This window comes from Mytilus californianus, unplaced genomic scaffold, assembly GCF_021869535.1.
Source record: "Mytilus californianus isolate M0D057914Y unplaced genomic scaffold, xbMytCali1.0.p SCAF_5, whole genome shotgun sequence".
Classification (NCBI taxonomy): domain Eukaryota; kingdom Metazoa; phylum Mollusca; class Bivalvia; order Mytilida; family Mytilidae; genus Mytilus; species Mytilus californianus.
Window position 1 is genome coordinate 119511851 of NW_026262701.1, and position 14675 is coordinate 119526525.

At 34.1% G+C, this 14675-nt stretch overlaps 1 protein-coding gene across 1 annotated transcript; it reads right to left on the reverse strand.

The window, feature by feature from the left end:
* Positions 1-9248: 9248 nt before the first annotated feature.
* Positions 9249-13506, reverse strand: LOC127700872 (uncharacterized). The gene is made up of 2 exons (XM_052204569.1): positions 13236-13506; positions 9249-10868 (listed from the first exon to the last, which is right to left on the reverse strand). The coding sequence occupies exon 2, from the start codon at positions 10862-10864 to the stop codon at positions 9746-9748; it is 1119 nt and encodes a 372-aa protein (XP_052060529.1). The 5' UTR covers positions 10865-10868; positions 13236-13506; the 3' UTR covers positions 9249-9745.
* Positions 13507-14675: the final 1169 nt, after the last annotated feature.

The following is a 14675-nucleotide window of genomic DNA, read 5'->3' on the forward strand; positions in this document are numbered from 1 at the left end:
TTAATTTTCACGCGTATTTTGGCATTTAGGTCCTCCGTAACCCCTCTAATGGTCATTGCGGTACATATCGTTTATACTCAGTTTATTCCTCTATCAATAAGCTTTAATTTGGTGTATAAATTTTTCCTTGATTAGGGGCTGACGGGTTGCTGCAGTCCATTCCATTATTCAAAATAAGCTATTTCTTATTGTTCACGCGTATTTCGATATTTAGGTCCTTCTTTACTCCTCTAATATGCGTTGCAGATCATATTGACTATATACCTTTTGTTTCTCTTTAAATAAGCTTTCGAATGAGGTATAAGGTATATCTATAATTAGGGGCTAAAGGGTCGCAGCAGTCCATTCCATTATTCAAAATATCCATTTCATTATTCAAAATTGGTTATTTCTTAATTTTCACGCGTATTTTGGCATTTAGGACCTCCGTAACCCCTCTAATGGTCATTGCGGCACATATCGTTTATACTCATTTTATTCCTCTATCAATAAGCTTTAATTTGGTGTATAAATTTTTCCTTGATTAGGGGCTGACGGGTTGCTGCAGTCCATTCCATTATTCAAAATAAGCTATTTCTTATTGTTCACGCGTATTTCGATATTTAGGTCCTTCGTTACTCCTCTAATATGCGTTGCAGAACATATTGACTATATACCTTTTGTTTCTCTCTTAATAAGCTTTCGAATGAGGTATAAGGTATATCTATAATTAGGGGCTAAAGGGTCGTAGCAGTCCATTCCATTATTCAAAATATCCATTTCATTATTCAAAATTGGTTATTTCTTAATTTTCACGCGTATATTGGTATTTAGGTCCTCCGTAAATCCTCTAATGGTCATTGCGGCACATATCGTTTATACTCAGTTTATTCCTCTACCAATAAGCTTTAATTTGGTGTATAAATTTTTCCTTGATTAGGGGCTGACGGGTTGCTGCAGTCCATTCCATTATGCAAAATAAGCTATTTCTTATTGTTCACGCGTATTTCGATATTTAGGTCCTTCGTTACTCCTCTAATATGCGTTGCAGAACATATTGACTATATACCTTTTGTTTCTCTCTTAATAAAATTTCGAATGAGGTAAAAGGTATATCTATAATTAGGGGCTTAAGGGTCGCAGCAGTCCATTCCATTATTCAAAATATCCATTTCATTATTCAAAATTGGTTATTTCTTAATTTTCACGCGTATTTTGGCATTTAGGTCCTCCGTAACCCCTCTAATGGTCATTGCGGCACATATCGTTTATACTCAGTTTATTCCTCTATCAATAAGCCTTAATTTGATGTATAAATTTTTCCTTGATTAGGGGCTGACGGGTTGCTGCAGTCCATTCCATTATTCAAAATAAGCTCTTTCTTATTGTTTACGCGTATTTCGATATTTAGGTCCTTCGTTACTCCTCTAATATGCGTTGCAGAACATATTGACTATATAACTTTTGTTTCTCTCTTAATAAGCTTTCGAATGAGGTAAAAGGTATATCTTTAATAAGGGGCTAAAGGGTCGTAGCAGTCCATTCCATTATTCAAAATATCCATTTCATTATTCAAAATTGGTTATTTCTTAATTTTCACGCGTATTTTGGTATTTAGGTCCTCCGTAAATCCTCTAATGGTCATTGCGGCACATATCGTTTATACTCAGTTTATTCCTCTATCAATAAGCTTTAATTTGGTGTATAAATTTTTCCTTGATTAGGGGCTGACGGGTTGCTGCAGTCCATTCCATTATTCAAAATAAGCTATTTCTTATTGTTCACGCGTATTTCGATATTTAGGTCCTTCGTTACTCCTCTAATATGCGTTGCAGAACATATTGACTATATACCTTTTGTTTCTCTCTTAATAAACTTTCGAATGAGGTAAAAGGTATATCTATAATTAGGGGCTTAAGGGTCGCAGCAGTCCATTCCATTATTCAAAATATCCATTTCATTATTCAAAATTGGCTATTTCTTAATTTTCACGCGTATTTTGGCATTTAGGTCCTCCGTAACCCCTCTAATGGTCATTGCGGCACATATCGTTTATACTCAGTTTATTCCTCTGTCAATAAGCTTTAATTTGGTGTATAAATTTTTCCTTGATTAGGGGCTGACGGGTTGCTGCAGTCCATTCCATTATTCAAAATAAGCTATTTCTTATTGTTCACTCGTATTTCGATATTTAGGTCCTTCGTTACTCCTCTAATATGCGTTGCAGAACATATTGACTATATACCTTTTGTTTCTCTCTTTATAAGCTTTCGAATGAGGTATAAGGTATATCTATAATTAGGGGCTTAAGGGTCGCAGCAGTCCATTCCATTATTCAAAATATCCATTTCATTATTCAAAATTGGTTATTTCTTAATTTTCACGCGTATTTTGGCATTTAGGTCCTCCGTAACCCCTCTAATGGTCATTTGCGGCACATATCGTTTATACTCAGTTTATTCCTCTATCAATAAGCTTTAATTTGGTGTATAAATTTTTCCTTGATTAGGGGCTGACGGGTTGCTGCAGTCCATTCCGTTATTCAAAATAAGCTATTTCTTATTGTTCACTCGTATTTCGATATTTAGGTCCTTCGTTACTCCTCTAATATGCGTTGCAGAACATATTGACTATATACCTTTTGTTTCTCTCTTAATAAGCTTTCGAATGAGGTATAAGGTATATCTATAATTAGGGGCTTAAGGGTCGCAGCAGTCCATTCCATTATTCAAAATATCCATTTCATTATTCAAAATTGGCTACTAGTATTTCTTAATTTTCACGGGTATTTTGGCATTTAGGTCCTCCGTAACCCCTCTAATGGTCATTGCGGCACATATCGTTTATACCCAGTTTATTCCTCTATCAATAAGCTTTAATTTGGTGTATAAATTTTTCCTTGATTAGGGGCTGACGGGTTGCTGCAGTCCATTCCATTATTCAAAATAAGCTATTTCTTATTGTTCACGCGTATTTCGATATTTAGGTCCTTCGTTACTCCTCTAATATGCGTTGCAGAACATATTGACTATATACCTTTTGTTTCTCTCTTGATAAGCTTTCGATTGAGGTATAAGGTATATCTATAATTAGGGGCTAAAGGGTCGCAGCAGTCCATTCCATTATTCAAAATATCCATTTCATTATTCAAAATTGGTTATTTCTTAATTTTCACGCGTATTTTGGCATTTAGGACCTCCGTAACCCCTCTAATGGTCATTGCGGCACATATCGTTTATACTCAGTTTATTACTCTATCAATAAGCTTTAATTTGGTGTATAAACTTTTCCTTGATTAGGGGCTGACGGGTTGCTGCAGTCCATTCCGTTATTCAAAATAAGCTATTTCTTATTGTTCACGCGTATTTCGATATTTAGGTCCTTCGTTACTCCTCTAATATGCGTTGCAGAACATATTGACTATATACCTTCTGTTTCTCTCTTAATAAACTTTCGAATGAGGTAAAAGGTATATCTATAATTAGGGGCTTTAGGGTCGCAGCAGTCCATTCCATTATTCAAAATATCCATTTCATTATTCAAAATTGGTTATTTCTTAATTTTCACGCGTATTTTGGCATTTAGGTCCTCCGTAACCCCTCTAATGGTCATTTGCGGCACATATCGTTTATACTCAGTTTATTCCTCTATCAATAAGCTTTAATTTGGTGTATAAATTTTTCCTTGATTAGGGGCTGACGGGTTGCTGCAGTCCATTCCGTTATTCAAAATAAGCTATTTCTTATTGTTCACTCGTATTTCGATATTTAGGTCCTTCGTTACTTCTCTAATATGCGTTGCAGAACATATTGACTATATACCTTTTGTTTCTCTCTTAATAAGCTTTCGAATGAGGTATAAGGTATATCTATAATTAGGGGCTTAAGGGTCGCAGCAGTCCATTCCATTATATAAAATATCCATTTCATTATTCAAAATTGGCTATTTCTTAATTTTCACGCGTATTTTGGCATTTAGGTCCTCCGTAACCCCTCTAATGGTCATTGCTGAACAATCGACTTGTTATATCTATAATTAAAGGATGAAGAATAGCAAAGGTCCAGTGAAAATAAAAAAATACCACATAGAGTATTTTAATTTGTATATATAATATATATGTTTTGGTATTCAGGTCGTCCATACATTGAACCAAGGAAATTCTGTTAAAAATAGTTAGGAAACCCCACTAGTTTATCCTCCGAAACTAAGAACCAGATAAAAAAATCAAATTAAAATTTAAAGAGTGTTTTTATTTATATTTCTTATATGAATTTGAATATTTGTTAGATAACACCAAAAAGACTAATTTAGAAATACGGGATATAGCTAAAGTGTTTTTTTTAGTCATTTTTTAAAATTTTTATTTCACTATTCACCGCTTCAACTTGAATAATGAAACATAAACTATTTCATTATTCACTATTCATCACTTAACATTGAATAGTGAATAGTGAACTATTTCATTATTCATTATTGAATTTTGAATAATGAAAAATGAATAATGGACGTACTTCAGCGTGGTACCTTTAATGGAGACTATTATCTACAAATTAATGGAACTGCACATCAATGGCTCCATCGTAAGCTAACAATTTACGGACAAAATAGAAAAAAATAACTCCTTGAGTATATTATCGAAAACCCGATTTCCTGTTTTAGATTCATATATGAGGTGGATATGAAATGAAATAAAAGTGACGAGGATTTAGATACATTCATCACTCATGCCAAAAACACACATCAAAGTATCAAATTTACTCATGAGAGGTCTAAATCCAAATCCCCTTTCTCTATTCTTCCAGCTCACTAACAGATGGCATTATATCCACAAGCCTATATTTTAAACCTACTGGTACTCACCAATACCTGTCCCCAAAAACTTCCACCCTGTTCAATGTACAAAGAGCATCCCGTACATTCAGGCACTTAAGAGTCTAGCGAATATGCACCAACACAGACACAACTGAAACACGACTGAGTCAAATCGAGACCAGCTTAAAGAGACAAATCTATTAACCCAAGACTTTTCAAAACAGTGTTCAGGAAGCGGAAACTGTCACACAATTAAGGAGCGAACTGCTATAATACAAAGATAAAAATAAAAATAAAAGGGACTCCACGTGTTCTTATTACCATCCATCTGTAAACATCCCGGCTTTGATGTCATTCGTGAGCATTGGAAATAAGTTTAAAAGAATCACAAACTATCCAAAATCCCCCCATCCCCCCGATCTCCAATGATAGCTTTTATGAAACCCAATAGTCTGCAGAACTTGTTGGTGCGGGCTGAAGTGTCTCAGCCGAGTATGTCGTTCGTGTGGTGACAAACACTGTAAATGTTGCCTACAGCTGCATCACTCATCATCATTCCACAGTGGAGGCCAGCAAAAATAACTATAGAATTTTTTACCATGTGACCTGCTAAAGTATGGATGTTATTTACATTCTATAATGTTTGGTCCGTGGCCTCCAATATGTTGGTGAGTCAAAGCAGCTATTCCACAAACGCCTCAAGGAACTACATGCATATACTATTTAGTTTTGTTTTGTTTAAAGAATTGCAGGTTGCAAATTTCGATTTAATAAATAGTTCAAAATTTACCTGCATTACTGAGCTATTTTAAAACACAAACAACTGGTATAATTGTATTACATATGATAGAGACATTTGACACCGAAGAAAGCTTTTTGTTCAACCGAAATATTTGTCAACACCCTTTTATAGCATTCTCTTCGTATTTTGCCATCATAAATTAGTATCGTTGCGCAAATCTCAAGGTATATATATTTTTTTTCTTATACATTAATTGCAATTAATTTTATTCATGATTTAGGTAATATGGTGTTTGTCGTGTATTGCTTGTTTAAGTTGTGGTACCGAGATTAATTTGCAACGTCGATTGTAAAAATGCAAACTTATTGGGGACGATGCCGTGCTAACTTTTACACCACGGTCCCAGGTTATGGGTGGATTGGCCGCCGCATCTCCAAGCCAGGAACATGCAACACAGTGATTGGTTGCTGTCTACATATATGTTTTAAATTGTTCATTGTTGGTTTTCTCTTTTAAATTGTTTCACATTTTGTGATACCGGGGTCTTTTAGAGCTTACTATACGGTATGAGTTTTGCTCATGGTTAAAGGTGGTTCGATGACCTGCAATTTTTCACATCTCTGTCCTATCACGGTGACCATCGGAATTTTGGGTCCTCGATGCTGTTCCACTTCCTACTTTATTTTGGTCCTTTATCTTCATTTGAATCGAGCGTCACAGATGAGTGTTTTGTAGACGAAAAGCACGTCTGACGAACAAATGATAAGCCTGCAATCTTTGGTAAGTTTTATAGGTTGACTTGCGTGAGAATGTTTGGTATCGGAGACTTTGTCCTGATCGGTGCTGGTGATCGTTAAAAATATGTAGACAAAGACGACAATGATGATTTTTGACGTTTCTAAAAAACAAAAACAAAATAAATAATTGTGATCTTTTGAATTAATTTTATATGTTCAAAAGCAAGCAACTAAAACATGGCCTTCTAAATTGCTTTGAAGTATACGCAACGTCAATAAAGAATAAAAACACTATATCTACACGAGGCCACCTACGGACCCCTTAAAGAGTTGATGCAAGGTTTCTTAACTTGCAGAAAGTGTGGCACTATATCTACACGAGGCATTGGATTTAAGTCCGCAGTCTGACGGGTCCGAATGGGGTAAATCTTGTATACAACAATGTTAACAGCTACCCCCGCTGGCAGTTTCCTCTAGTACGCAGAGCTTTGTAAAATCTGGAGAGGCAAGGACATGTGATGTCTTCAGTACATTATAAGCTTAAGTAAACCACTGATTTACCCTCTCGGAACACCTGAGTTTACCCCGGTTTTATGGTAGATCATGGTAGTGCTAATATTTCTCAGTATCCATCTGCCTAGTGTTTAGTGGATTATTGTTTGACTTTTTGTCATTTTCAACAGCATACCGAATTCCATGAATCAATTGATTGATTGTTGTTCGATTAACGTCCAGTAGCAAATATTCCATGCATACTTAGGACGAGAACAAATTAACAATAAATACACTATGTAGGTCATGTAAAAGGGGTCGACCGGGATGAAGGGCGGAAATTTAGAACACCACTGGAAAATGGGTATATATTGGATAGGAATTAACAGATATTTAGCCTTGTTACAGGCCACCTACGGACCCCTTAAAAAGTTGATGCAAGGTTTCTTAACTTGCAGAAAGTGTGGCACTATATCTACACGAGGCATTGGATTTAAGTCCGCAGTCTGACGGGTCCGAATGGGGTGTTGCTAAATATGGACGGAATTTGAGAGAAAAAAAAATGGCGAGAACTACGAAAATCAATAAAGACTGAATACCAAGGAAAATAGAAACAGTTTTGGAAATACATAACAGCTAAACAAAACTAGAGGCTCTACGGAGACTATGTCGCTCATCTAGGTCTATGTTCATATTCAAAAATGGGCACTCCCCAACATTGTATACTTGAATAGATTCATGACAAAAATCTCTGTTTTGTTGATCTTGCATTGCTGGCCATTTTTTTGTTGACAGTTTCTCACTATCTTCTTTAGTTTCTACCCAAAACACAAAAGAGGGTACGTTTCCGCCGTTTAGCAGCACCCCATTCTGACCGGAAGTTGCTTCGAATTTATACATCACGCAAAGCCAAAACGGACGCATGTGTGAGCCAAAATTTGTTCCTGTGAAAAAAGTTCCAATGGAACTTATATCACAGGAAATATGTTCTGGGAGAACTTTTTTCACAGGTAATTTCTATATAATTTGTTCCATCTCTATAAAATAAGTTCCACACTTTACCTGGTGAAATAAGTACCGGTTTGGTGAAATTAGTTCCTTACCTAGTGAAATAAGTTCCGGTTTATGAGTTTTGTTCCTTACCTGGTGAAATAAGTTCTGAGTTTGTGAGATTTGTTCCTCACCTGGTGAAATAAATTCCTTGTCTGTGAAATATGTTCCACTGATTAAACATGTTATCCTATATACTGAGCATTTGTCATTAGTGAGTTTAAAGTTATCATTCAAGTGCATTATAAAATTAAGTATTATATTATAATAAAATAGATAAAAAGTGTAAATCATTCAGTTTGGATCCTATGGAGTATAGCAAATGTTTAATTATATACTCTAAAAAAATATCTAAATGACACTTTTGAACCAGGAAAGATTAGAATAAGAAAAATCATTCAGAAAAAAAGTATAGTATAAGAGGAACATATGGACTAATTTGAAATGGACAGAGTGACTTGATCATTTATACATATCAAAAGACATGTAGAAAAAAAAGACACACTCTTTTGAAACTGTGCCATGTCCTAAGTACATGTATGACTAGAACACGGGGCCATGACGGTTAACAGGAACTAAGGAGGAATACCGCATAAAACATAAATACAAATTATGACACATTACCATCGCTTTTATTTCTTATTTTTATCTTATAGTTACAGTCATGCCTTCAATTGCAAATGTCGTCCTGAATATGCATGAACTATTTGCCACTGGACGTTAAGCAACCAACAATCAATCAATCAATCAATTGCAAATGTATCCCATGCAAGTACACTCAGTACAGCATTTAGCTTGCATTATAATTTAAGTGTAACAAGAAAAATTTTCGGTGTGCAATAGTGATTGAGCGGAACTTATTCATTAGTTTCTATGAAGTATTTACATGTTCGTTTAAAACTAATGTCACAGGAACTTATTTAAAACTTTTTAATATTTATTGAAACAAAATTCATGGAGCTATGATTTTTGTTCCGGAACTTATTTTACAGTTGGCCAAAAAATTAGTTCCGGAACAAATTTTACAGTAATGGAACATATTTTCTGTGATATAAATTCCGGTGGAACATATTTCCTATGAAATTTGTTCTGGCGGAACAAATGTCACGCCGGAACAAATTTTTTGTTACACATGTTCAACTTTGACCAACTTTGGCAATGGGATTACTGCTGACCGAAAGAAGACCAAGGAATAACCATATTTCTATACCCCTGTCAAATCTCGGGGTGTTCCATTTATCAAACCAATGCGGCTATTTTCATAGCTAATTAAACCATCAATTTATCTTTAGCAAGAGTTTTGTCGCTCGGCACTGTGAGTTAAGCTCGATTCTCCTAGCACGTGATTCAGACAGGTTTCCAAATTATTTTGTTTATTACGTTTGTTTGCGGTTTTTATAGAAGGGAAGAGAGAATAGTGATACTTAACTCAGAAACGGTATTTAGTAGACTTTATTTCTTAATTAAATACATTAAATATTTAAACCTGTTAACAATGTGTATTCTGTAAACATCATACAAAAGCCATTCAAAATATAAACATCATTATGTCTCCCTTGGACATAATGCCCCGCTCACACTATCACATTTCAATGTTCAGTGAAACGCGAAATCTGTATCAAAACCCTAATTGGCATATATCTTAAGTTCACATCATGGTGACTACAACTTCACGGTAAACTCCCTTCACCTGGTACGGGACGACAAACGGATTGGAAATAATGCTTCCTTCAATCACAGGCGGGGCATAAAAAAAGCAAATACGTATTTTAAAATTGATTCAACATGCGATGTGTCTTTGAAAATATGCATTTAAAATCGTATTTTGACATCTAAATCTCTCTTAATTTTCTGAGTTGTTTGGTAACAGAATTCAACATTATAAAAAATACATTTCATATATACAACACTCCCAATTAGTGATTCATCATTATTATCTTTTACTTAAATTAAAGATACTGATGGTATCAAAAGCTCGCTGCGTTATTGCAAGACGTAGGTTTCTGCCATTACATGCAATTAATTCTGGATTGAATACGCCATCTTCATCTTGAAGAAGTGTCCTCTTTTTCCCAGAATCTATTGCTATTGCACAAATTTCTTGTCCATAATTATCTGAAACAATTAAATCATTTCCAATTTTTAAAAGACCTCTTGGTCCACCCTCCACCTGACATTTCCATTTTAAAGATCCATTGAAATGATAACAACGTACAAAACGGTTGTCAAAATCCGACACAGCAACAACTTGGTGCATGTTGTCTATCTGGCAGTACGGGCCAAGGGCAATGTCTTCATTATCGCTGCCTTTCATTCTTATCACATGTATTTCATCACCAAATATATCTAAAATACGAATAGCACATTTATCTTCAATTTCAATATCACATGTGACTGCATATTTACCGTCTCCATAGCTGATGCCGTAAGCATCTCCGCTCACTTCAAAATGTTTTGAAGATCGGCTCATACCAAAATGGCCAATGGAATAAAAATGAACTTCATTTAAACAAGTTACAGCAATTTCCTTATCAGATATTTTAGTCATGCACACACAGTCAACGGGCACCTCGACTTCCGACAGAAATCTGAAGAGTGTGTTAAATCGTTTTAATTTGCAGTTATTAGTATCCAGTACAATTATGTGATCATCCTGAACAAATTCAATCCCTGATATCCAACTTCCGGTTGTGTCTTTATCATTAGCACAACAAAATTCAGTGGAAGGCTTAGGTTGGTAATCACCAATTCTACCAATTTTAACATCATCTTTGTCTTTTAGTGATACCATTGTTGCTTCCGGTTGAGGGGTTTTGTTTTCTAAAGATGAAGCGTTTGTGTTTTCGTGTTCATTGTTATTGTGGACAATATTTGTTGTTACATTCTTTGCTGAAATCTGGGTATTTTGTGCTTTTCTGAGTCTAGGAACGGATTTTCGTTTTGTCGTTTGATTAAACCCAGTAAGACGATATTGGATTTCCGGTCCTCTTTCTCCAGGTAACATGACAGTCTTTACTTTAGTATCTGCCTTCTTGTTCATTGTTTTCGACATGATTCTGCAAAAAGAACTTATACGGTCATACTTATAATTTGTTTAATGTATATTACGACTAAATTTATGTTAATGATGGGGTGAAAAGGTCTTATGGTTTGAAACTTAAGAAGTAAAAAGACTTTTTCTTAGACTTTTTGATAAACATTTCAGTGAATATTTTTGGAGTCAAGTTAATTCATCCGGGCATGCAGTAGTTAGCTGAGATTGCTCTGACGTCTGATGGACATTTTTTCGGATTTTCTTTGTTTCCCATTGCCACCTGACGTCAGTGCATTCTAGGACTAGGCAGACATGAACATATCTCTTCCTGTCCGTTTGTGTATACATGTTCAGATTTTAGACAAGTATTAGGCATAAATATATATAAGTTACGTTTGTAATAGATGATGTAAGTAACTGTTTGTGCAAAAATAAACTCTATATTTTAGAAGAGAATATGCTCAAACATTTACCCTGAGAGTTAAAGTAGTGTTGTCTGTTCTTTCAAAGTAATGTAGTAATATGAATTCCAACCTAAACTTTGGCACTATAATCAACTCTAAGGTGTGTTCTTCCGAAGTAATTGAGTAATACGAATTCAATCATAAATGTTGTCTCTATAATCAACTCTAAGGAAACTCGTATTTCTTCTTATACGAAGGATACTCCGGCTAAGTAACCTTTGTGGAAATAAAGGGTGACACCGGATACAAAAAAGAAAAGCTTCATAAATCAGTACATAAATCAGGCCGTTTTCTCATTTGAAATGTTTTACAATTGTCATTTCAGGGCCTTATTGGTTTAGCTCATTGTTGAAGGCCATACGGTAACCTATAGCTGTTAATTTCAAAGTCATTTTTTATATTGAATGAGAAAAGGGAGGCCATTAGGGTTTAGTTTTAGATGGGAGGGCGTCTTGGCTTACAATGCATTACCTGCATACTTACCACAACTTTCCTGTATGGGTATTACAAGTAATATTTTATAATGCGAGAGTAATCAATTTGTTTAAAAGTTATTAAGTTAATCAGCTTATTGAAATTAATGCCCATTAACATATATAATTACACTTTAATTTACGGATCAAGTAATATATTTAGCACCTTACTGTTACACAAAGATAAAGTTAATTTTTATCAAGTATGTGTTGCAGATATTAAAGTTGGCATAAGTTCTCAAGGGTACACTATATACACTTGTTTGCTCCTTATTCAATTAAATAACCGAGTTACGATCCAATTGAATAACCGAGTCACAATGGTCAGGGTAATTATATAAAAAGTAAACATGTATTCAAATAAAGTTTAAAACATTTTATTTTGAATACCTTTACATATATTAGATACATAAATCACTTCTTTACATATATTAGATACATAAATCACTTATGAAATAAAACTATTATATTCTCTTGAAATGTATTATGAAGGCAACAATGTTTAAATCATTTAAGTTTGAGGAGGTATGTCTAATGCTCTAAAGTTACACCGATATAAACGTACTGCAGTTGAGAACACAAGGGGAAAAATGACTTGCTTTCTTTGAAGGACACTTCTTTTTACAGACCCATATATTTCAAATAACGATTCTAGCTGTGGTTTAACTGTCATTAAGAATCGATTATTGAAAAAAAAAAGATTAAGGAATAAAAGTGTTCGTGACGATTTGATAATATCGCTTTTGTAACAGTTGAATATGAGTTTTGTTTAAACAAAAAATTTACTTTGGAACAAAAGAAAATCAACCTCTGATATTTAAAGCCTCTTTTGTTACCGAAAAAGTTAATGTATGGTAATTGTATCATAAAATGATACGTGTCATATATGTTATGATAAAAATGAAAATTTTAAATGCAGAATAATTAAAAACTTTTAAGTTACTTCACACAATTAAGCTTGCCCGGAATGTGATCGTCTAAAAGTTGGGGTTTCGTATCAAGTGAAGAAGGAAAAGTGTGTGTGTGTGTGTGTGGGGGGGGGGGGGGGGGGACCAAATCGGTTTGGACAGTATGTCTTCGGGAGTAAGAATGTAATACACGTCCCATACTTAACTTTTGATCTATTATCTACACTTAAGAAGTGGTGGGTTGTGCTCAGCGGCATGGTAGACTTCGCCATTTACTCTTAAAAATATCTGTCTTATTCAGTTACATAAGGTGCAGATTGATTGATTGTTGGTAGCTTAAATTCCTATAAGGGGTAGAAACACCAGTTATTATGACAATCTCAGTCTCTTTGAAAGAGTTCTCACTGTAGTTCAAGTTAAAAATTGTGTATTTCCTTCACTAAGAATTCTTTAAAGTGAAGATCTTCATGGAACACAGTTTTTTTGTTTTCATTTTACTGAAAGATATTTAGTAATATTTCTTAAAAAAGTGAATAAAACTTACCTTGTTTTAAAACGAAGCACGACAACAGTTTACACTTCTAGAGTTAAATCCATCCATGTTAATCTGTCCTGGCATGTATAGAAATATTTAAATCATGTCATAGGATTAGCTTTTAAACAAATACCAGCAAATTACAAAAATAATAATTAAAGTTTAAGATTTTGATAATTTTCAAAACTACAGAAGCGTTCAAATGCATTCTTCCGTTTTAAACAACATCGCATCGGTAAAACTCTTTTTCCACTTAACATTTAAAGCTTTAAGTAATAAAAATAGTAACAATTGAGATATCATATGGCATTTAAATCGATGAGACAATTTGAAATATTTATTATAAACATTGACTATATAGTTATTGATTTATATATGACATGTCTAAAGAGTTTAGATTAAAAGGGGTTTTAAAGTAGCTTTGTCTATGTCACATTTTATGTGTTTGTCCTGGACGACGTGCTATCTTTTTTGATCTCGGTTATTATTGAGAAAATTAATGAACTGTGGGTAAAAGAATGGTATTGATCCGTGTTATTTTCATATAGATGGATCTGCAAATAGTGGTAACCAAATGAATAAAACGATAAATTATTAAGATAAAACACGTGATTAGGTGATTAACTAGAGACACCAAGCAACCGCTTTCGCTAATCTATACTATATGCGTAATTTTTGCTGAGTTACAAAATCGCATGCCTCACACTGGCTCACAGCAATGATTATGGACATTTTCACGGAAAATATCACAGGGACGTCATCCATGATGATTCTTCAAGAGAACGAACACCATCGCCTTTGGTCCCAGCAAACTTAGGTTATCAGCAGACTGCTGTTTGGTGGTAAATTCATCGGTTGTGCTCCATTTTGTAACATTAAGGAATATAAACCATAATCACAAATATGTATTGTTTATTTTTAATTATGTTTTGTTTCATAGCAATTTGTCTTTCGCAGAATTTTACTAAATTTTCTGGTGGCAGAAGATCACGCTGGATCGATCGACGAGGTGAACTAAAATGTTCATTGATAAAACATGATTGAATTCATTTTATTTTATTTATATATTACATAGCTTTTATATAGCGCCTATCTCATAAACATAATACTCTAAGCGCTTAACATATAGAATTGAAGGAAAATATATATCACAATGCATACAATAATAGCAAATATATATATATATATATATATATATATATATGAACATAAGAATGAAACAGAAATTAAATAGAATAATGATGTAAATTAAAAGCATAGCCATTGAAAGGGAAAATATATATCACAATGAATACCATAAAAACATATTTATAGAATAACTAATCGAAGAATTCAAATAGAGAAAAATATTCAACGAGTGACCGAACAACACATTAATTCACGAATGCGCGTAGCGCATGAGTTAATTATCAGTGTTGTTCGGTCACGAGTTGAATATTTTTCGATATT